General features: G+C 48.2%; 1 protein-coding gene across 3 annotated transcripts in view; it reads right to left on the bottom strand.

Annotated features, from left to right (window-relative positions):
- The window catches only part of SSBP4 (single stranded DNA binding protein 4), a 309,472-nt gene that overhangs the window by 72,254 nt on the left and 213,041 nt on the right, over positions 1–24,177 (bottom strand). For 2 of the 3 annotated variants that reach the window (XM_075610834.1, XM_075610835.1), the window contains one exon: positions 9,943–10,032. In XM_075610834.1, coding sequence (XP_075466949.1) covers positions 9,943–10,032 — 90 coding nt within the window. Of the gene's footprint in view, positions 1–9,942; positions 10,033–22,735; positions 22,846–24,177 lie in introns of those variants that run through there. The other variant, XM_075610836.1, reaches the window with a different exon arrangement.

The raw sequence follows: 24,177 nt of genomic DNA, 5'->3' as shown, positions 1-24,177 counted from the left end.
TTCACCTCCTCACATCACCCCCCTTCACCTCACCTCCTACACCTCCGATCACCCCTTGCACCTCCGATCACCCCCTGCACCTCCGATCACCCCCTGCACCGCCGATCACCCCCTGCACCGCCGATCACCCCCTGCACCGCCGATCACCCCCTGCACCTCCGATCACGGCGGCAGAGCAGTCAGGACTGCGCGCTGTCTATAGCTCCCTCAGTGTGGTAGGAGGAGGGATGGGCACAGGTTGTGTTGCCCCGCAATGCCGGGGATCAGGGCGGGGAGGAGGGCGAGGAGATCCATGTGTGACTGTAACTGGGAGGTCCCATTCGGGTTAGGAAAGGGGGAGGGGCTGTCCCGGTCGGGCAGTCTCTGCTGTCCCGGGCAGCAGACGGGGCACGGGCAGCAGATGGGGCACGGGCAGCAGACGGGGAACGGCAGCACAGATGTCAACAGCCACGGCAGCGGGCGGGGAACGGCGCCGCTGCCAACCGCTTCTGCGCCTGCGTGTCTTTCCTCTGCGTCCCCATGACTACTGCACATGCGCGGCATGGCAGCGGATGTGCGGGGGGAATGGCGGCCGTTAGGAGCGGCGCCGGCGGCGATATCGGCCATGTGGGGGGAGCAGCGGCCGTTAGGAGCGGCGCCGGTGGCGCATATGTCATTGGCCATGTGGGGGGAGCAGCGGCCGCTAGGAGCGGCGCCGGCGGCGATATCCGATTTTTTGAGCGGGTGTGATGTCAGTGTTGGGGTCGGGCTGAGCCAGAACACAGCCCGGCCTCAACTGCCAGCACTGACGTCACATCCGTTTCATTTCTGTCTCCACAATCCATTTTTGCCCCAGTTCGAATGAGGTGCCACTAAGGAAGTTTCACTTCAAAAATATAAGACGAGATACCAGTAACCCCTATTAAGTAAATAAACACTCGAACTCAATATAATATTTGTCAGATGTCAGGGAATTATAGGTCAAATTCAGCACTGATGGAATTAACCATCAGAGACCAGAGACACAGCTCAATAGTGCACCAATAAATGTAAATGATGTGAAGACTACTAATAAAATAAATTAAGTGGGTTTAGTAAGGTGCAGCTGTTTGCAGCATCATACCATAGACGACCCTCTATACCAAATAAGGGAGAGGTCTGTAGCAGGAGCAATGCAGCACCTTCAGCTCCACATTCAGCTATTTTCTTTATTTATTTTTGAGAAGGTTATGTATTGAAACACCTATCCAACTAGTGGTGTGGGGTGTCCCTGAACTAAGGTCACCCTATATTTATCACGTACACTATATTTATATACTAACATCTCTAAGGTAGTCATCAAGAAAGGAAAGGTATACAAGAATATACAAAATAAGTAAAGATGGCTTTTGATCCAGGGTGAAATCATAAATAATTTTTTTTTTAACTTTTTTCAACCTCATCTACTATGTAAGTATGATATACTGTATACAGTTGTCCGTCATCTGCATAAGGGTAATACATGAAGACAAATTAATTAATAAGGTCAAGAAAAGAAAAGAGGAGAGCTCCCAGAACTAAGCCTTGAGGTACACCACCAGATAGATTAACGAATAAAGAGAAGTTAGCAATAGATACATCAAGGGAGTGGAGAGGGTGAAGAAGAAGTTGGTGGTCAGCAGTATCAAAGGCTGTAGACGGGTTTGCTAGAATGAGAAGGGAGTAATGTCCTTGGGATTTAGCAATGTGGAGGTCGTTTGCTACTTGCCGAGTGTTGTTTCAGTTGAGTGAGCAGTGTGAAACTCTGTTTGGAGGGGGTCTAGGAGAGCAGAGGAAAAAGCGTGTGGGAAGATACCAGCCATTCCAGAAGTTTACAGGCATAAAGCAGGAGAGAGACAGGGTGATGGTAGATGGGTTATTGGGGTAGTGGGGTCAAAGGTGGTCTTGAATATCAGCCTCCAAAAAACATGCTTAAAGGGGGAGGAAAGATACCAGTGGATAGGAAAGAATTAAAAAGGAGAGAGAGAGCGAGTGTGAGTTCGGATGAGACTAAGAAGAATGGAAACACGCTGGCAGGCAGTAGATGGAGAGGAGAAAAGTAACTGAGATATAAGCCTCTTGAAGCAGGGATCTTATTAAATGTTTGATTAAGTTTTAAATTGCATGTATCTTATGATTTTGTTCTGGTCCCTACCCCCATATTGTACTACACTGCAGAATATACTGGCGCCATATATATATAAAATATAATAATAATAAAGGGATCTAGAGTAGATGAAGGGGATTCAGGAGAATAGGTGTAGAGCAGAGGTTGCCAACTCCAGTTCTCAAGGACCACCAACACACCAGGTATTGGGGATATCCCTGCTTCAGCACAGGTGGCTCAATCCTTGACTAAGCAACTGATTGAACCACCTGGGTTAAAGCAAATATATCGTTAAACCCTGACCTGTTGGTGGCCCTTGAGCACTGGAGTTGGCCACCCCTGGTTTAGAGAAAGGCACAGAGTGTATGTACCTTGTCTTTGAAGTAGTCAGCAGTCAGTAGAAAGGTTGAGGAGAGAGTTAGATAAACATTTGGCTACCACTGTCAGGGTGCAGGGTAGATAGACTATAGGTGGAGGGGTGTTGTGTATGAATGCTGGACAATTGGGAAGAGAGGCAACACTGGTTATTGCAGAGATGCCAAACTTCACTCACCAAAAGCAGTAATATGTGGTGGCCATGGACCATAAAGGGAAATTTCAAATAAGACTCCATTAAAGTGTAAATGATAGCTAATGTTCAATGCGCAATCCCATGCATCTGGCCAAAAAACAGCCTTTTGTAAACAATGCCACCATCTTTTTGCCTTCCTAGGAATAATCTAACCATGCTACAAGTTTAGCTACATGCTTTAGTCATGCTACAAGCAAATCGCAAACTTTTGCATCTATGAAAATTATTCAAAAATGTATTTTTTCTGGGCTTCTAAATCGGGGAGCGTTTGTCAATAATAATAATAGCATGTTCTTGCATAGCGCTGCTAGTTCCTGGTGTCGGCTCGAAGCAGGGGTGCCTGGTTCAATTTCAGGTGTCGGCTCCTTGTGACCTTGGGCAAGTCACTTTATCTCCCTGTGCCTCAGGCACCAAAAACATAGATTGTAAGCTCCACGGGGCAGGGACCTGTGCCTGCAAAAATGTCTCTAACACAGCAGAGGTGGAATTATAGTCTGAGCAGCACATACAAGGCAACGAGGCCCAATGCCTGGGCTCCCATCTTGATTGCTTTATACTGCTTTTTTTAATGATCCCTGGTGGTCCTCATTTGGGGCTGCCGCTAATAATGTGGGGGCTAAACGTTTCACAGCTCGGCGGCTGTTAATCACTGCCCACCTGGGAAAAATATACAGTATAGCACTGCAACAACACTATGCTGGGAGGGGACAGGAGGACACAGACATTTCTGGCACTAGCGCCCATCCCGGACACACGGTGACATCAGATAAAAGGGTCAGCCAGAGGAAACGATACCCTCCCAACTCCCAGCTCACTATGTTTACAAACTGACTCTAAATAATGATTTAGAAATACTCACAGATGTCAAATGAGTAAAAAAAAATATGCAACACTCACACAGATAGGAGGGATTGTCCCTTTAACAAGGGAACCTACAGGCCTGTATCCTCGTCCTACTGCTCTGTGCCAAGGTTAAAGTGCATACAGGGTGTAATAATATATTTCTAAGGCCGCGTCCATAGTCGGCCCGACAACGCGCACAAAAGGCTAGAGCGCACACGAGCGTAACGGCGCGGATGTTTTTTTCGCAAGACAAAATCTTTTGATTTTATCGCGCTACGGCCGGGTCACGTACACGGGTCAGCCAGTGATGTCACGGGGCACGCCCCCAACTTCACAGGGCACGCCCCCAACTTCACAGGGCACGCCCCCAAACTGGAATCACAGCTGCTCTTGGTCGCGTCTCCTCCTCCAGAAGCCACCGGCTGCGGATCGCCAGTGCAGTAGCCACGCGTGCCCACTATATACCAGGCCTTACGCTGGCAGCGTACAAAGTCACACACTCCAGTGTGTGCCGAATATATAGCATATTTGACCCTTTACAATTACATCATTCAGCGCCTTTCATGCATTCTTTTTGGGCCTAGGTGGGACTGCACCTTTTGTACATAACTCTACACCAGGGGTTCTCAACTCCACTCCTCCACTCACCCCCCCCTGATTGAGCCAGCTGTGCTGAAGCTGGGATATCCTGAAAACCTGACCTGTTGGGGGGGGGGGGGGCTTGAGGGCTGGAGTTGAGCACCTCTGTCTTACCCTATTGTGATGCATTTCATTGCAAAGCGGTTACGGTGCAGAAATGGCAGAACACCAAAACACTTTTGCTTACCAATTAAAACTTTTTCGCAATCATTTCAGATGCAGTTAATCAATAGAAAAACACGACACCCTGCGGTGCCTATTCTGTATAGAGAAAAGCAGTGCACCGTTCAGCGCAGAGCCTGCGGTCCTGGTGAATAAGGCATTGGTAACTGGGCGTTAATCATGTAACCATATAGAATTGGAAGATATAAGCCCCCAAAATTTTTTTGCACTGTGCACAACTTCTAACAGATTAATATATGTGCTGCTTCCTGTAGTGTCCGGCCAACTCACAATAATGACAGACCCATCATTTGTAAGTGTTTCACTTCCCACATCTATATATCTTTTACGATATTTTATGACCGTTTAATGTTAGATGACACTTTATTTCTACATTGCAGTTATTAATAAGAATATATTATAATGGGGACACAGGCATCTGATGAAAAACTAGTGTGGAGTTAACGGGTTGCAACCAATTTGTTTTCTTTAAAAGGGGCAATCCAAGCAGTTTCTTATTTTTTTTTAAACATAGGATTGCAGCTGGGGGTCACCTGAGCTGAACCCCGTTAATTTCAGTTCTGGGGACCCCCTGCTTCCTGAGATACAGACCTCCAAATGGGGTGCCGATATCTCGCCAAAGTTTAAAGCTCCCGCGTCACGTGAGCCAATAGGAAGCCGAACCGGATGACATCACGTCATTACATCATCCCTGCTAGCCGAGCAGAGCAGCTACTGGAAACGCATACGGAGGGTCTGTATCTCCGGAAGCAGGGGGTCCCCAGGGCTGAAATTAATGGGGTTCAATGTGCTAAAAATAAAAAATAAATTAGCCACAAAACTCAGGTGTTTGGATTGCGGCTTTAAGCTGGGTCAGGCACCTTCACCCCTTTAGTGCATCTTGGCATCCTCCTTAACCCCTATGCTGCCAGGGGGACCGGCAACGTGTTGCGGTCAGGCAGCAAAGGGGTTGCAGCGATTACTTTCCAATCTAAAAGCCTCCTGCCCCTTTACTTGCGGAGCTCAAACAAGCATGCTCAGATAATCCTGTTTTGAGAGGTCTCCAGCTTGCCGATATGTACCCTTTGGGATACAAGAGGGCTTAGCACTGCTTGATTTAGACTACATGGCCAGTGTTTAAATGCTTCACTTGCTCTGGAAAAAAAAAACCACAGCTTAATACAGCTGTCTTGGATCCTGTCAAACAGCATGTGAGCAATAGGGGACTAGACCGTTTGTCAACATATTGATAATTTAAAGCAGTCGTCACCGACGTTCCTGCCAATCCTTTTGTGGGTGCCCGCGACTGCAGTGCCGCCGACAGCTGCTGTGTGCTGGTACGCGCCCAACTTCCACATCCGCGAGGGGGACCAGGCCCCCCCCTAGATAAGTGTATTTTGTGTGTATGTGTGTTTATTGGTTGGTGCACGTCACTCACTCATGACATCTTAAGTGTGCCCTTAGCAACAAAAAGGTTGGGGACCCCTTATTTAAAGGGACATAGAAAAAAAAATATTTATTAGTGGAATCAGCGTACATAGAAAGCATTAAATCAAGTTTAATATGTGCAATCCTCTGCAAACTCCTGTTCAGCACAGTGAGGTTTTACAGAAGGGAAATCAAACTCCTCCCAATGTCTTAACTCAACATGTTTACAAAAGTAACTTTAATAATGATTTATATATATTTGAAGAGCTCTGACGTGTGTAAAAAGGTGTTAATCCGCTAGATTAATGGCCTCTTTGGGCCATTGGTTCATTTTGGCCCAAAGTGGTATTGCACCCTTCAAATGAAACATTTACTGATTTGTTTTCAGAGACCTGGTATGCAACACACCTACTTATTAACTAAATGGCAGCATTAATTAAAGCAGGGGTGCTCAACTCCAGTCCTTAAGCACCCCCCCCCTCTCGGTCAGGTTTTCAGGATATCCCTGCTTCAGCACAGATGGCTCAATTAGTCCCTGATTCATCACAGGTAGCTCAATTAGTCCCTGATTCAGCACAGGTAGCTCAATTAGTCCCTGATTCAGCACAGGTGGCTCAATCTGATTGCGCCACCTGTGCTGAAGCAGGGATATCCTGAAAACCTGACCTGTTGGGGGGGTGGGGGGCTTGAGGACTGGAGTTTAGCACCCCTGAATGAAAGAATAAACAAACGAGCAGGGACTGTCTCCGACGCTGAATATGGAGCAGTTGAGCTCTCAAGGATTCCTGGTTCCAATTACATTTAAAAAAAAAAAATGTAAAAAAAAGCTAAATGTTTTATGGAATTTCTGCCTTGTAGGGCATCACGTGCAGCGGTCAAAACAGGACATATTTGGGGAAAATTAACTTTTAACCCCTTGATGTAGCTAAGTCGTCATAGGGTCCGACACTCCAGGGGCCCCATGACGTCAGTGAACTTGCTATTCGTTTTCCCCTCTGGCACTCAAAAGATTAATCCATTAAACTTTATTACTCAACCTGGGGGGCCAAGAAGCCTTACATGCGGGGGGCTCCGGGTGACGGGAGGAACGCAGACACTGCAAGGCACAGAAAGTGGCGGCTGACACACAGATAGAAAGAATTCCAAATAATATATTCCACTATGTGGACTCCATATTCTTTTAAATGGGATTTTTTTTGTTGGTTTGGGGTACTAATCTTGGATATCTGTCTAGGTACACCAAACAAACGGGGGGTCTCAGAGGCAAAACAAATGCATTTGAGACGGGCCAGTTAAAAGGGAGCCACTTCATTAAAACACCAATCCATCCCAGAATGCCATCTCCCCATCATGTCCCTATCAGCCACCGGAGGGGGAACATTAAATAATGGCTGGGGGAAACCACGCTTAGGCTAAGGCCCCGCTCCCAGAGTCAGCGCGCCCGCACTGCAGACAGGCGGTGCGCTGACATACACAGACCGCGATATGCGGTCTGTAGGGAGCGGGAGCGGGAGGTGGGCGGGAGTGGGAGGTTTGACAGGGAGGGGGGGCGTGGCTTGAGCGGAGGGACCCGCTACTCTCCCCCCCCTCCCTCCACGGACTCGGGCTGGAGATGCTGATGGTAAGCAACACACACACTCATACACACACACACAGGCACTCATATACACACACACACACAGACAGAGGCAGGCACTCACGCACTCAGACACATACACACACACAGACAGGCACGCACGCACTCAGACACACACACAGACAGGCACTCACCCTGCTTTCACGCCACACTCCTCCCCGCTCCCCGAAGCCTCTCCTCCTCCCGAAGCCTCCCCTCCCCATTGGCTCACAGCCACACCACGTGACGCGTCAACGCTAGGGATCACCATTTTCTTGTGTCCCATAGCGGCTGACGCGCCACAGCGTGTAGTAAGCTGTGCCGCCAGGGGGGACCGGCTCGGGAGGATTCCCCTGCTGGTGGGGAACTCGCGTGTGGCCGCCCGCGCCAACGAGCGCAGCGGGACCGAGGCCTTATTATTTCAGGAACAGGAGTTCCGTTTATTTCTATTGAGTGGAAACCAGAGTTAAAATCACGTTAAAATATAAATAAGTACAGCATGGCCAAGTAAACAAGCAGCATATATATTGCGGCGTTATAAATATCGTCATTATTTGGGAATTCAGCAAGATGTATCTGCCCGCTAACGCAACAAAGAAACCATCTTTTTTTTCCCAAATCCCCTTTTTCTTTCAAATGAAGTGGAATAATCGATGTCAGCAAGAGCCCAAACTCACGAGTATCCCCAGACTGCAGAAGAGGCAGAGTAAGTCAGCAGTGCAGAGGAGCTAGTGTTCAAAATATTTTCGCCGATCCCCCCCCACACCACCCACTATATCTGTTTGCCCCGCTCTCTGTAAGAGAAATCGGCGACACAGCGTTTTCAGGAGGTGATCCAGGCTAGCTGGCTTCACTGTAGCTAACAGACAGCACTCCGGTATAATTGTCTATCCCGTCCCCTGTATTAGCAGAGTGCTCCTATCAGATATAGATTTACCTTTATTGATCGCTCGCACACAGGCTTATCCAGCACTGCGGGGCTTCTACAACTGCCGCCTCCCTCTGCCGTGTAAGGATCAGCTTATGATACGTGCTGGAATGGCATTGCCTCCCCACGAGTCGCATGGTAAATGGTTAGAGGGTTAACGGCACCTACCTATTATGTGATAATAAGGTGTCTCGTGCACAGGGTTCCTGGAAGGGAGGACGGCAAAATGAAGCGTTGTTTCCAGGAATCCCGCAAGACACCCTATTATCATGTAACAGCAATGCACGTAGTGTGATGGAACGAAGGCAGGGGTGGGCAACTCCAGGTCTCAAAGGCCACCAACAGGTCAGGGTTTCAGGATCCCTGCTTCAGCACAGGTGGCTCAATCAGTGGCTCAATCTTAGACTAGGCCACTGATTGAGCCACTTGTGCTGAAGCAGGGATATCCTGAAACACTGACCTGTTGGTGGCCCTTGAGGACTCGAGTTGCTCACCCCTGAACTCAGGTATGCAGAATACCACTAATTAAGAATCCCACAATGCCAATATGTTTTTATTTACAGAGCTTTCATCCCTTCCTTTTCTCTTCTTTATAGGATGCTTTAATTTAAAAACGACCCTCTCCCTTTCTGTTTTCTCGACCATTAATGTCTATCTAAAAGGTAAAAATAAGTGGAACGAGTTTCATATTTCTTACAGTCAGGCACAGTGCCACTGCTTTTACTAAAAGCACTTCAACCGACGTGTAAGCGTGAAGTCCCATTAACCATAGAAACTTAATCATACTTATCAGTACAGTATTAACAAGCTGGTGCAGTACATAGTATGGTATAGTAGGTTGTCATCTCAGAAGTGTTTATCCGCTGGTAACATCATACACCCTTCTGCATTTGTACATTAACCCATTCACTGCCAGAGCGGCCCGTCTACTGGCCACTGTTTGACAAGCCACTCAACAGTGACACCTTACTTCAGTGACACCTTACTTCTGATGCAGTGAAACAGAAAGCCCCATAAATATGAACAGAGTTGACAGCAGATGAGAAATTCCTCACTTGACCAATTCTCCCACCGGGGCCCTGTTTACCAAGTATCAGGCACTCCTCCAGCGGTCTACATCACGAATAAAAGTGTTTATTAGAACAGGATCAACGTTTCGGTCCAACCTTGGGACCGAAACGTTGATCCTGTTCTAATAAACACTTTATTCTTGTTGTAGACCCCTGGATGAGTGCCTGATACTTCTTCCTCTCCTTGCTATATACACACTGTTATATAGTGCCAACATTCCTAAATGGTGCTACACCCTTCACTCTCCCCCCATATCAGCAGTCACCTCCTGCACCGAAGACCCTATTCAATATTTATGCTCTTCCATTTGCCCATTTTAAATGAATGAAGCTGCAAGCTTCCAGAGAAAGGGAAGACCGCTTTAAGGCATGCTGAATGGGTGTTAAAAGGTAAAGGGCTTTATGTACTAAGTGGTGCTATTCCATAAGACCGTCATTGAATGGGCTGTAAGGCATCTTATGAATTTAGCACCACTTAGTAAATATGGCCCATGATGCCTTAATAAAGAGGAGCCCAAATCCATCCCAGCAAAACACCACCACTAGTGCAGATCACGTAGGTGCCAATGGGGCAGAAGGTACCTGAAAGAATCCTGGTGGCATCGGCCCGCCTGGCATCCCATCGTTCGGAGGCATGTTGCCCATCACTGGACTTGGAGCTGCGGCTGCACTCTGAGAAAGAAAGGGGAGACATTAGAATGGCACCATGTGCAGTGCACAGGAGAGAGTTCTCAAGTGGTACCGGAGATCATTAAATCCCACACAGATGAACACCATCAAATGAAAGTTTATTATGTTACTTACAAGTACGATCAGAAATAATTTGTTAACCAAATAATCTCAAAATCTACTTCTAGTTAAAAACACATTATTATAATGGTCGGGTTTGCCGCTGTACCAGGGAGGGACAGTGCCTGCTATTTCCTCTCAAAGAAACCTCCGCTTGTGTGGTTCTCAGAGTTCATTCATTTAATCTCTCAAATGAGGACAGTGACATCACCAGACTGAAATTGAACCTGCCGCTAAGTCTGTCTGCCATGTTGTTTTATCCCCGGGGATATTTGTCCCATTCAGTGGGGTCCAAAAATAGTTTCATAGGGTTCTGCAGGAATGTGGGGAGATGAACTTTCAAGAAGTGAAGATAAACTACATTTTGTTCGAATTTCAGTACAAAACATGGCCGTCCGCAACGATGCTGGTGGAGGCCATTTTATTTTCCCAAGATGCAGAGACCAATTCTATTACATATTTCCTGAACGTTGGGTGATATCAGGGCAGTTTGCAGAATTCACAGCTAATTTCAATTAAAACTAAAGGAACACCACATTTGAGGGGAAGTTGTGTGATAATACTTTGTATTACTCTACTGTAGCCCAACCACTCATTAACATTGACAAAGCATATAAGTAGCTCAATGGCTGATACTATACACCTCATACATCGACCGTGACCCCCTGCAGACGCATTTACCAGAACACCCTCCTACTGTCTCTCTAAGTTTTTCCTACTTACCACTTAGATTGTAAGCTCTCCGGGGCAGGGACTCCTTTTTCCTGATGTTACTTTTTTGTCTCGAGCACTTATTCCCATTATGTGTTATATTTATAACCCTCCCTGCCTGGCTTGCTAGGGAGGTTACATTGGTGTGATATGTATATGGCTAGTCCGCATGTTTTACAATGACTCAGGGGCTGGATTCAGGCGGCTGGCGATGAGGTTGCAATGTTGTAGAATAATGGGCACGTGGAACTTTTATAGTACAATTGTCATTTGTGTCCCCAAGCACAGGGACCGCTCATTCATATACTAACAACGTGGTACTGTATTTTATATCAGACATACATGCATACGGTTCTTCCATCAGTGCCCACTCTTAACACTAGAATGGAGGTACATCTCTTGTTTCCTCACTGTGCTAAGACTCGGACCCCTCCTCATTGTTTTGGGACATCTCATTATCTTGGTAATACTAGGCCCATTGGGGATACTAGTGGGTCCTGTATACGTAACCAGTACCTTGGCCTTTATGGTAACTGCCACTTCAGCCTGAGAAGCATGTCAATGTAGATCCGCAGTTAGAGCAGATCCGCCGGCATCCGGGAATCCTCGTTACGGAGGCCCTTTCACTTAGCAACTATACTGCACTCTCTTAGCCTTCTCTAAGGATCCTAACTAACATGGTTACTACCCCTGTCTACAACATAACAAATTAGAGAGGCCTGGTCTATGCTATTACTTAAAGAACATGGGTGTCTACTCTCCCCGAGGCGCCTCTCCTCTTGTCCTTCTGGAACCTAACCTTCTAGAACAGTCTCCTCCTTAAAAATCCCCTGCGTTATTGTCAGAATCTCCATAGCAACCCAGGGTGGGGCCTAGCAAATACTAACACTGCTAATAACCCTTTAGGAAGGGGGTGTTACACAATATTACCGTATGTCACGTGTATTACTGCTGTGAAGTGTTATGTACATGGATGGCGCTTCATAAATAAAGATATACATACATACTTGTATGCGGCTTAAATTAAGACAACCGTCCGAACAAAACCATATAACCAGCTGTGTGCTTTTGCCAGAGATTTCTGCTGCCTTTTTCCTAGAAAACAGTATTATTTTTTTCCACACAGGAAATGTAAACTATTTACTTGAATCTAGCGCCGGTTGCTACGGAAAAGCGCCTGAATTGGGTCTTGCTGGTGTTTTTGTGTTCTGGGGATGATGAAATGAGTTCTGTGTTTAATTTGGAGACCTTATCAAGTGTACCCCTGGGGTGAGACAGGCAGCCGCTTTCCATCAGCCATAAAAGGAGGGCCCGTTTGTTCTCGCTCTCGCAGCTCGTCATAGATGTCAGAAAGATACAATGCAACTACACGCTGATGTTACCTGACATTACGATCCTTCTCCTGTATTCTGTACAGGTGTTGCGAATGACAGTGGCATAATTTAGTTTACACCAAATAGAGAAAAAAGTGTGAATTACAATTTGCCCGTGTACACAATCATTTACAAACGCCAAGAGTCTAGGATTTTAAAACGAATCCAAAGCATTTGGATTTGTATCCTTTCCCAACACTACCTACAACTGCTCCCTATAAAGCCTCTTCTAACTACTCCCTATAGCGTCCCCTCTAACTTCTCCTCTAATCACACCCTAAGGCCGCGGTCCCAGCCTGCACTGTAGTACGTGCGCCCGGCGGGGTGGCGTCGCATACACAGCGCTTCACAGCGATCTGCGGTGAGATGCAGGAGATTGCGACGGGGGGAGGGGGGCGTGGCGGGGGTTCTGCAGGGGCGTGACCATGACCACATGTGGCTGGTTCACCCTCATTGGCTGAACCGCCAGGGGGGGGTGTGGCCACCCCTCCATCTGTACCGTGTTAGCCGAGCTTAATAATCAAAAATGAATAGACTATACCATTCTGTGGACAACGAAATGCTTTTATTTGTGCGAGCTTTAGAGATACACTGATCTCATCTTCTGCCAATGTTACAATGAATAAAGCAAGAATGGGTTTAACATAAAAACAGTGCATCCTGGAATGTTATCTGTGACTGAAACCTATCCCTCCCCCCTGTGCTGTATGCGATTTATGACTTGAGGTGTTAAATAGTCCCTGGATGTTAGTGATGTAAGAGTGTGTGCGGATGTGTATGTATGTGCGTGTGTGTGTGTGTGTGTATGTAAATATACATTTATACAGCACCAACAGAGTATACAGCGCTTTACAAAAGGGGTGTGTGGAGTGGGAGTGTACACCAATGGTGTGGGTAGGTGTGGAAATGTAAGAGGGTGTTGCATTACTAAAAGTGTGTGTAGATACTATGTGGTCTCTATTGGTATATAGGGATGAAATTACATTGTGTATTTGTATGTGTAAGAGACAGCTGTGTGTGCATTCATATAGCGCAGTATGTATAGACATAGCCTTTAGCACTCATGGGAAGTGAGTTCTCTCATGGCAGTAGTGACTCATGAAACAGAGGTCTCGGTTTAGGCCACCGCTAAGTGTCCTGAACAGTTGCATAAATTTGTATTCATGCAACGTCTCTCTTTCGGTGTTTTAAGATTACCTTTGACTATGGCCGCCTTCAGATCGTTCATCTTATGGCCAGAGTCAGAGAAATGTTCGCCGACAGGGCTGTCTCTTGTTTCGCGTGTGATGCTGTGGCAATGCAGATTCATTCTCTTGTTTAGCCCATGTCCCGTCTCACCTATGTAGTAGCAGCCCCCTTAGCATTTCATGCACATGATGAGGTACACGACACTGCTGGAGGAATAGGTGAACCTTTCTCTGATTTTGTACTCCAGATTCCTGTGTGGTATTTGTATTGTGCCCGCTGTGTGGAGCATTGCGCAGGTTTTGCATCTTGCGTCCTGGCATGGTCTTGTCCCGCATTCAGTTGAATACTTTACTCCTCACCATCATTTTCTTGAGATTAATATGATAATAAGGGTGTTTCAGGGAAGACCTGTTGCCGTCTTGTATCTTCCTGGAGAATGGGTTGTAGTTCCCTGGCGATCTTGTGTAGGGCTCCTAGGTGTGGGTTATATGTTACCACCAAAGGTACCCTGTCGCTTGTCTCTTTCTGTCTGTATTCAAGGAGATCACTTCTTTGTATTCTGTTGGCTTTGTGGATTTGCTGGTCTACAATTCTGTGGTTATATCCACGGTTTATGAAATCCGATATCAAGGCTGTAATCCGCTGGCCTCTATCTGCTGTGTCGGAGCATATCCGGTTGTATCGTATGGCTTGACGGTAGATGGTTGCATGCTTAGTGTGTGTTGGGTGGAAGCTGTGGTCCCTTAAATAGCTGGCTCTGTCTGTAGGTTTGTGGTATACAGAAGTCTGTAGTTGGTTGTTCTTTATAGTAATGGTGGTGTCTAGGCAATATACTTCATCCAGGGAATGGGTGAGTTTGAGGTTGATAGTTGCGTGGAACATATAGAAGTTCCCATTGAACTGTAGGAGGTCTTGTTCACCAGAGGTCCAAATCAGGAGAATGTCATTGATGTACCGAAGGTATGTAAGGGGTTTCAAGTGATAGGTGGAAAGAAAGTCACTTTCTAGTTTTGCGCAGAACAGATTGTCATACTGTGTTGCCATCCGAGTGCCCATAGCGGTCCCGGTTGTGTGGAGGTATGTGTAATTTCCAAATAAATAAATATATATATAAATAAATACAATTAAGGTTATATGATTTGTAAGCAGAAATTGCTGGCACCAAACAGGTTAAAGTATACGGAGACAGGACTTTTGATTTAAGCATATCTTTCCGTTTAAAACATCCTCTCCGGGGAAAAATGTTTGGCACAATTCCTTAGGCCGAAGGGCGGAAGTGTTTAACCAAATGTGTGTCCTGCTGCTATGGTAACATTAGACTTTTCTAACCCTGTTTACCAAACCTGGCACAGAAATCGCATTCCCTAAACAGCACGGATTGTCATTTTGTAGCCCTCAGCTGAAGGCGCTGGCCTCTGAAGTGGGACCGTGGAAAGTCACCTAAATCACGGTGCATACATAGATCGAGTAGTTTGGAAATCACTGCAGAACCTACTACAGTAAATCTGCAGGGTCTCCAGGCCCCTGGGCAGTAAACTTATTAACCCTTTTACTGACAGGAGGGTCCTGCAAGCATTTTCTCCAGGGTTTTTTTTTTTTTTTTAAAAGGGGGCTGCTTATTTTAGTAGACGTTTGTTTTTAGAGAGAAAAATAACAAAAAATGACTAGTGTAAATAAAATCAATCTACTTAAAACATTTCTATGGTTAAATACTTGGAAGCATTTTTACAATCTTGACGTAATATATTGTGACGATAAGACTGTTGTCAGCCCCACCTAAATTGTTATTTTTGTTTTGCTCTGTTTGCAAAGTAATTAGGCAGCCCCCATTCGTCAAACAGATAAAAACATTAGTAGTGGTAACTATAATTTTAGCATTCCCAGAAAAACATCACAAATAGGCCAATCAAACAGTTCCTTGGAGGATTGCACCTTTTATGCAGCAGATTGCAGCGAGAAGTTAACATTTATTTATTTGACCCGTTATCTAGGACTGCTCCTTTATAAATGGAGCAGCATGTGTTATATTACTTATGGCTGCATGTTCAAATGGTTTTATTTATTTTCTCTTGATACGGGGAACAAACCCTTAATCTTTTGCAAATTGTCGGATCTACAACACAGATCAGTCAAATCTCATTCATTGGGACTGGTTCAATAGCCAACATGTGATCTAATATCGGTGACCAGTGTGATGCTGTAATGTGTCTGATGTCATTATAGATGTGCGACATCAAAACTGTTTTAATAGCAGTTCATGTTAACGGACACCCCAACCAAGGACAAAAGGGGACCAAGGACAGAGGTAAGGTAAATACTGTAGGTTTAAATGTAACAGATTGCCATTTTTTTTACATGCACTTTTTAAAATAATTATTTTCAACATAGGAAGCAGGGGGGTCTCCGGAGCTGAACCTCATTCATTTCAGCCCCGAGGAACCCCTGCTTCCCGAAATACAGGCCTCCAAAAGGGGGTGCCGGTATCTCAGCAAAGTTTAAAGCTCCCGTGTCAGGTGGGCCAATAGGAAGCTGAACCCGATGATGTCACGGATTCCTATTGGACCGCAGGGCGCGGGAGCTTTGAAACTCCGCCGTTACGTGATCCCTGCTAGCCGAGCGGATAGCGGCACCCCCTACGGAGGTAACTCATCAGGGGGTCCCGAGATCAGAAATGGATGGGGTTCAGCTCCGGAGACCGCCTGCTTCAATCCTATGTTAAAAAAATTAAAATAAAAAACAAATTCACTGGCCGCTTTAACATCGGCCAAGTGTTTTAAAATAACAATTTCCATGGTAAACAAATGATGTCATCACTAAAAGCCAGTCGTCATTAACATTGTGGGCTGAGCTTTGTTCTTTTGTTTACAAAGTAATTGTGGTGCCATCACCAGTCAAACAGATAGACACAGGGAGCTGAGAGGCCAGGTTTCAGTGCTCCTGACAAGAGCAGATTCATATTCTTTTAATTCACAAGATCTAAAAATGGGTAAAACAGTTAGTTTAAGGGCGATTAAATCTTTCTAAGGAAGCCGATTACATTGTTACCCCGCTCTGTTAACTGCACCTTCACCAGAAATGTCTTGACCCCCTACAAATTTAAGGTTATATAGGCTTGTTATGGTGTTATAGCATACAGCAAATAAAAATATCACATGTGAGCACATTCTGGGTAATGACACGCAAATGAGCATAGCATCACCTTTTGCTTGAAATCCATTTTAACATGGACCCCTGTAAGCATATGCCTGTCGCATTACACAGCTTTGCGGCACAGCCATGAGACACGTGGATGTGTTTCACAAGTGATATTTTTATTTGCTGCATGCTATACGGTGGAGGGTTTTTGTCACTTCTTTTACCCACCATAGCTCCAGATCAGAACCAACGCTAACACCACCCTAACTCCTGTTACTAGTTTTAAATATCTGGGCATATGGTTCGACTCCCACTTAACATTCGGAATGCACATTGATACCCTGACATCCAAAACCTATGCGAAACTAGGTGTACTTTACAGGAACAAATCCTCCCTAAGCCTGCTGGTCAGAAAGCGTATTGCACAGCAGATGCTAATGCCAATTATCGACTATGGCAGCGGTGCGCAAACTGTGGGGCGTGACCCCCAGGGGGGGCGCGACACTGCCGACGGGGGGCGCGGGGTTTACAGAGGCCCCGCGCGCTTCCCGAAGGCACTTAAATTAAGTGCCGGGGGAGCTGCAGGGCCTCTGTAAACCTAACTTACCGTGGCTCCGGCGGCTTCCTCCCTGCGTCGCCATGGCAACGCGGCGTCAAAATGACGCTGCGAGGTCATGTGACGTCACGTTGCTATGGCAACGTGATGTCATTACGCCGGAGCGCGGGTAAGTTGGGGTTGGGGGGGGCGCGGGAGTGAGGGGACAGCCGGCAGGGGGCGCAGGGAAAAAAGTTTGCGCCCCCCTGGACTATGGAGACATAATATATGGCTCGGCACCCCAAACCCATCTTGGCAAACTTGACACCCTCTACAATTCAATTTGTTGCTTCGTTCTCCAATGCAACTGCAACACACATTACTGTGAAATGCTCAAAGAACTAGATTGGTCATCACTCGAGTCTAGCCGCAAAGTTCACCTTTCTTGTCTTGCCTTTAAATTCTTCATGGGCAAGCTACCCACCTACCTGAACATGCTCCTCACCCCTACCACATGCAGCACTTATCATCTGAGATCTGACTCCAATAGACTGTTCATGGTCCCAAGGCTCAACAAAGTATCCGGCCGCTCCTCCTTCTCCTACCGTGCACCCCAAAACTGGAACAACCTACCAGAGACTCTCACATCCACCACCAGTTTAAGTTCTTTCAAAACTAAGGCTGTCTCACACTTTAATCTGGTCTGTAACTGTTTCATACGCCCATAATATACATCTCCTCTAACTGTGCATGCAATGTCTTGTATATAATGTATACCATGTTCATTTATGTAACTGTATTTGTAACCATGTATTATTTGTCTTACTCTGTGCCCAGGAAATACTTGAAAACGAGAGGTAACTCTCAATGTATTACTTCCTGGTAAAATATTTTATAAATAAATAAACAAATAAAGCATAACTTAAGCGGCTATGGAATTCTCTGTGCGTTTCCTGGCGTGTGCGAATGCCATTTCTGCCCCGCGATATTTGAAGGCATGCCGACAGTCGGTGCCATAAACAGGACAATGCTAGAGGCAACATACTGTTATCTGTACGAGGAGCATCCCTAAACACTTCAAACCACACGCAGTCGCCTTCCCAGAAATGTTAACAAGGCAGCAAGAATAAGAAGCACGGCCATGCCTGGCACGGTGATAGTGCTGTACGTGCCCTATTGTCCTCTAATGCAGGGGTCCTCAACACCTCCTCAGGACCCCCCCCCCCCACCCCTCTCCCCCAACAGGTCAGGTGTTCAGGATATCCCTGCTTCAGCACAGGTGGCTCAATCAGTGGCTCAGTCTTTGACTGAGCCACCTGTGCTGAAGCAGCGATATCCTTAAAACCTGACCTGTAGGGGGGTCTTGAGGATTGGCGTTGAAGACCACTGCTCTAATGGACAGTAATACGACTATGCTGGGAGGGGCTTCCCTACTGTTGAGGTATTAATGTTTGCAGGGGTTACAGTGCATGTTAAGGCTCTGAGCAGAGGAGATCTCCGCTGTAAATATGGGTGGGAGCAGATAGTGCCGTTCAGGTTCTCTGAACCAGGGACGTCCAATTCCTAAATTCCTTAAAATACAGTGACAATTTAATCTGGACACCGACACTGCGGGATTGGAAGAGGGGAAGATGTACATGGAGGGAAGAGGAGGGATGGGGAAAAGAGGCAGAGAGATGGATGAGAAGGATGAGAGGGAGAGCGAAGCAAGAGCACAACAGAAGAGAGTGCACAAGAAAGGGGAGGGAGCAGATACAAGTAGGGGAGGGGGGAGGGAGAAATTCAGAGGGGAAGAGCAGAGGTAAGAACATAACAGGAGATGCGGCACAAGAATGGAGAGAGACAGAAAAACTGGGAATAGAAGCAGAACAGGGGGGAGGAGAGCACGCACAAAGAGAGAGAGATAGAGAGGGACAGAATGATGGAGAGAGAGAGAGAGAAAGAGAGAGGGAGCAAATGAGCGAGAGAGAGAGAGAGAGAGAGAAAGCGCGAATGAGGGAGAGAGAGAGAGAGGAAAAAGGAAGAGAGAGAGAGGAAAAAGGAAGAGAGAGAGAGGAAAAAGGGAGAGAGAGAGGAAAAAGGGAGAGAGAGAGAGGGCGAATGAGGGAGAGAGAGAGGGCGAATGAGGGAGAGAGAGAGGGCGAATGAGGGAGAGAGAGAGGGCGAATGAGGGAGAGAGAGAGGCGAATGAGGGAGAGAGAGAGGAAATGAGGGAGAGAGCGCGAATGAGAGAGAGAGAGAGAGCGAATGAGGGAGAGAGAGAGAGAGCGAATGAGGGAGAGAGAGAGAGAGCGAATGAGGGAGAGAGAGAGAGAGCGAATGAGGGAGAGAGAGAGAGAGCGAATGAGGGAGAGAGAGAGAGCGAATGAGGGAGTGAGAGAGAGAGAGAGAGCGAATGAGGGAGTGAGAGAGAGAGCGAATGAGGGAGTGAGAGAGAGCGAATGAGGGAGAGAGAGAGAGAGAGCGAATGAGGGAGAGAGAGAGAGAGCGAATGAGGGAGCGAGCGAATGAGGGAGAGAGAGAGAGCGAATGAGGGAGAGAGAGAGAGAGAGCGAATGAGGGAGAGAGAGAGCGAATGAGGGAGAGAGAGAGAGAGAGAGAGAGCGAATGAGGGAGAGAGAGAGAGAGCGAATGAGGGAGAGAGAGAGAGCGAATGAGGGAGAGAGAGAGAGAGCGAATGAGGGAGAGAGAGAGAGAGCGAATGAGGGAGAGAGAGAGAGAGCGAATGAGGGAGAGAGAGCGAATGAGGGAGAGAGAGAGCGAATGAGGGAGAGAGAGAGAGCGAATGAGGGAGAGAGAGAGAGCGAATGAGGGAGAGAGAGAGAGCGAATGAGGGGCAGAGAGAGAGAGAGAATGAGGGAGAGAGAGAGAGAGCGAATGAGGGGGAGAGAGAGAGCGAATGAGGGGGAGAGAGAGAGCGAATGAGGGGAGAGAGAGAGAGAATGAGGGAGAGAGAGAGAGAGAGAGCGAATGAGGGAGAGGGAGCAAATGAGGGAGAGAGAGAGCGAATGAGGGAGAGAAAGAGAGAGCGAATGAGGGAGAGAGAGAGAGAGAGCGAATGAGGGAGAGAGAGAGCGAATGAGGGAGAGAGAGAGAGCGAATGAGGGGGAGAGAGAGAGCGAATGAGGGGGAGAGAGAGAGAGCGAATGAGGGAGAGAGAGAGAGCGAATGAAGGAGAGAGAGAGATCGAATGAGGGAGAGAGAGAGAGATCGAATGAGGGAGAGAGAGAGAGAGCGAATGAGGGGGAGAGAGAGAGAGAGCGAATGAGGGGGAGAGAGAGCGAATGAGGGGGAGAGAGAGAGCGAATGAGGGAGAGAGAGAGAGCGAATGAGGGAGAGAGAGAGAGCGAATGAGGGGGAGAGAGAGAGAGCGAATGAGGGAGAGAGAGAGAGAGCGAATGAGGGAGAGAGAGAGAGAGCGAATGAGGTAGAGAGAGAGAGCGAATGAGGGAGAGAGAGAGAGCGAATGAGGGAGAGAGAGAGAGCGAATGAGGGAGAGAGAGAGAGCGAATGAGGGAGAGAGAGAGAGCGAATGAGGGAGAGAGAGAGGGCGAATGAGGGAGAGAGAGAGCGAATGAGGAGAGAGAGAGAGCAAATGAGGGAGAGAGAGAGAGAGAGAGCGAATGAGGGAGAGAGAGAGAGCGAATGAGGGAGAGAGAGAGAGCGAATGAGGGAGAGAGAGAGAGCGAATGAGGGAGAGAGAGCGAATGAGGGAGAGAGAGAGCGAATGAGGGAGAGAGAGAGAGCGAATGAGGGAGAGAGAGAGAGCGAATGAGGGAGAGAGAGAGAGAGCGAATGAGGAGAGAGAGATCGAATGAGGGAGAGAGAGAGAGCGAATGAGGGGGAGAGAGAGAGCGAATGAGGGGGAGAGAGAGCGAATGAGGGAGAGAGAGAGAGCGAATGAGGGAGAGAGAGAGAGCGAATGAGGGAGAGAGAGAGAGCGAATGAGGGAGAGAGAGAGAGCGAATGAGGGAGAGAGAGAGAGCGAATGAGGGAGAGAGAGAGAGCGAATGAGGGAGAGAGAGAGGGCTAATGAGGGAGAGAGAGAGCGAATGAGGGAGAGAGAGCGAATGAGGAGAGAGAGCGAATGAGGGGGAGAGAGAGCGAATGAGGGAGAGAGAGAGAGCGAATGAGGGAGAGAGAGCGAATGAGGGAGAGAGAGCGAATGAGGGGGAGAGAGAGCGAATGAGGGAGAGAGAGAGAGCGAATGAGGGAGAGAGAGAGAGCGAATGAGGGAGAGAGAGAGCGAATGAGGGAGAGAGAGAGAGCGAATGAGGGAGAGAGAGCGAATGAGGGAGAGAGAGAGCGAATGAGGGAGAGAGAGAGAGCGAATGAGGGATAGAGAGAGAGCAAATGAGGGAGAGAGAGAGAGCGAATGAGGGAGAGAGAGAGAGCGAATGAGGGAGAGAGAGAGAGCGAATGAGGGAGAGAGAGAGAGCGAATGAGGGAGAGAGAGAGAGCTAATGAGGGAGAGAGAGAGAGCGAATGAGGGAGAGAGAGAGAGAGCGAATGAGGGAGAGAGAGAGAGCGAATGAGGGAGAGAGAGAGAGCGAATGAGGGAGAGAGAGAGACGAATGAGGGAGAGAGAGAGAGCGAATGAGGGAGAGAGAGAGAGAGAGCGAATGAGGGAGAGAGAGAGAGAGCGAATGAGGGAGAGAGAGAGAGAGCGAATGAGGGAGAGAGAGCGAATGAGGGAGAGAGAGAGCGAATGAGGGAGAGAGAGAGCACGAATGAGGGAGAGAGAGCGAATGAGGGAGAGAGAGAGAGCGAATGAGGGAGAGAGAGAGGGCGAATGAGGGAGAGAGAGAGGGCGAATGAGGGAGAGAGAGAGCGAATGAGGGAGAGAGAGCGAGCGAATGAGGGAGAGAGAGAGAGCGAATGAGGGAGAGAGAGAGAGCGAATGAGGGAGAGAGAGAGCGAATGAGGGAGAGAGAGAGAGCGAATGAGGGATAGAGAGCACGAATGAGGGAGAGAGAGAGAATGAGGGAGAGAGAGCGAGAATGAGGGAGAGAGAGCGAGAATGAGGGAGAGAGAGAGCAAATGAGGGAGAGAGAGAGCAAATGAGGGAGAGAGCGAATGAGGGAGAGAGCGAACGAGAGAGAGAGCGAACGAGAGAGAGAGCGAACGAGAGAGAGAGCGAACGAGAGAGAGAGCGAACGAGAGAGAGAGCGAACGAGAGAGAGAGCGAACGAGAGAGAGAGCGAACGAGAGAGAGAGCGAACGAGAGAGAGAGCGAACGAGAGAGAGAGCGAACGAGAGAGAGAGCGAACGAGAGAGAGAGCGAACGAGGGAGAGAGCGAACGAGGGAGAGAGCGAACGAGGGAGAGAGCGAACGAGGGAGAGAGCGAACGAGGGAGAGAGCGAACGAGGGAGAGAGCGAACGAGGGAGAGAGAGAGCGAACGAGGGAGAGAGAGAGCGAACGAGGGAGAGAGAGAGCGAACGAGGGAGAGAGAGAGCGAACGAGGGAGAGAGAGCGAATGAGGGAGAGAGAGCGAATGAGGGAGAGAGAGAGCGAATGAGGGAGAGAGGGAGAAGGCCTTGGAGCAAATTATATTCAGTGCTTCCAGGCAGATCTGGCAGCAGAGGGGTTAAGCTGCTCAAAATTCAGATATCGCATTGCTGGCGTCATCGCTCCTCTATCACCTCCTCCTCTGCTTCCACAGCGCATGGACCAGGGGAGAAAAGTGCCTCGCTCAGCAAAGCCTCCTGCATATCAATGAGGTTAGCTTCAGCAATGAGAGGGAGAGAGAGAGGGGGGGGAGAGAAAGAGGGAGAGAGGGGGAGAGAGAGAGGGGGAAGAGAGAGAGGGGGAGGGGGGAGAGAGAGAGGGGGAGGGAGGAGAGAGAGAGGGGGAGGGGGGGAGAGAGAGAGGGGAGGAGGGAGAGAGAGAGGGGGAGGGAGGGAGAGAGAGAGGGGGAGGGGGAGAGAGAGAGGGGGAGGGGGGAGAGAGAGAGGGAGGGGGGAGAGAGGGGCTGGGGGGGAGTTGGGGAGAGGGGGGGAGTGGGGAGAGAGATGCTGAGGGGGAGGGGGGAAGAGAGAGAGGGGGAGGGGGGAGAGAGAGAGGGGGAGGGGGGGAGAGAGGGGGAGTGGGGGAGAGGGGCTGAGGAGGAGGGGGGAAGAGAGGTGGGAAGAGAGAGAGGTGGAGACAGAGAGTGGGAGAGAGAAAGGAGAGGGGGAGAGAGAGGGGGAGAGAGGGGCTGAGGGAGAGGGGCAAGAGAGGTGGGAAGAGACAGAGGTGGAGAGAGAGAGGGAGAGGGGAGAGGGGAGAGAGGGAGAGGGAGGGAGGAGGAGGCGAGAGGGCGGAGAGGGGAGAGGGGGAGGAAGAGAGGAGGGAGAGGGGGCGGAAGAGGGAGGGGAGATGGGAGATAGAGGGGGAGAGGGGCAGAAAGAGAGAGGGGGGGAGGAAGAAAGAGAGAGAGAGAGCCAGGGTGAAAGAGAGGATGCGAGAGAGAAGAGGGAACAAGAAGAGGAAAGGGAGGGAGGAGGCAGATTGTCAGACAGGAAGAGGGATGGAGCAAAAGGAGAGAGACAGGGAGAAAGCGAGAAGGGGGAAAGGGAGGGTTGTGGTATGTTTTGTGTCTGTGTCCAACGGCCCCGAATTATCAGAAACATATTTTTTGCGCGTTACTTTCTCCCTGATAAAAGTCTTTTTGCCCAAGGCAAGGCGCTTGTGTTTGTGGTCACAGTGGTAATTAAAGTGTAAAGCAGTTAAAAATAAATAAAAGTAACAAAAACAAAAACATAGAAAAACTGTTTCTGTGTCAAAACTACTGGATGATTAAACAATGAAAAATGTAATTATATATATATATATATATATATATATATATATATATAATTGTAGGTCCCCTCTGGCAGTAAAATGGTTAACGCAGGGGCCCTCCAGACCCTTGAGCAGGCCAGGTCTTCAGGATATCTGTGCTGAAGCTGGAATATCCTGAAAACCTGACCTGTTGGAGGGGTCTTGAGGACTGGAGAACCCCTGGGTTAATGGCTAATTTCAGTGGAATACTTTGAATTTCTTGAAGAATTTGCCATCAAAGCACCCCCAGGTATCACCTAATAACGTCCCTCGTACACGGTCC

This window comes from Ascaphus truei, chromosome 8 (assembly GCF_040206685.1).
Source record: "Ascaphus truei isolate aAscTru1 chromosome 8, aAscTru1.hap1, whole genome shotgun sequence".
NCBI classification, from domain to species: Eukaryota; Metazoa; Chordata; class Amphibia; order Anura; family Ascaphidae; genus Ascaphus; species Ascaphus truei.
Note: the sequence above shows the minus strand (reverse complement) of the source record. Positions and strands in the feature narration are given on the sequence as shown.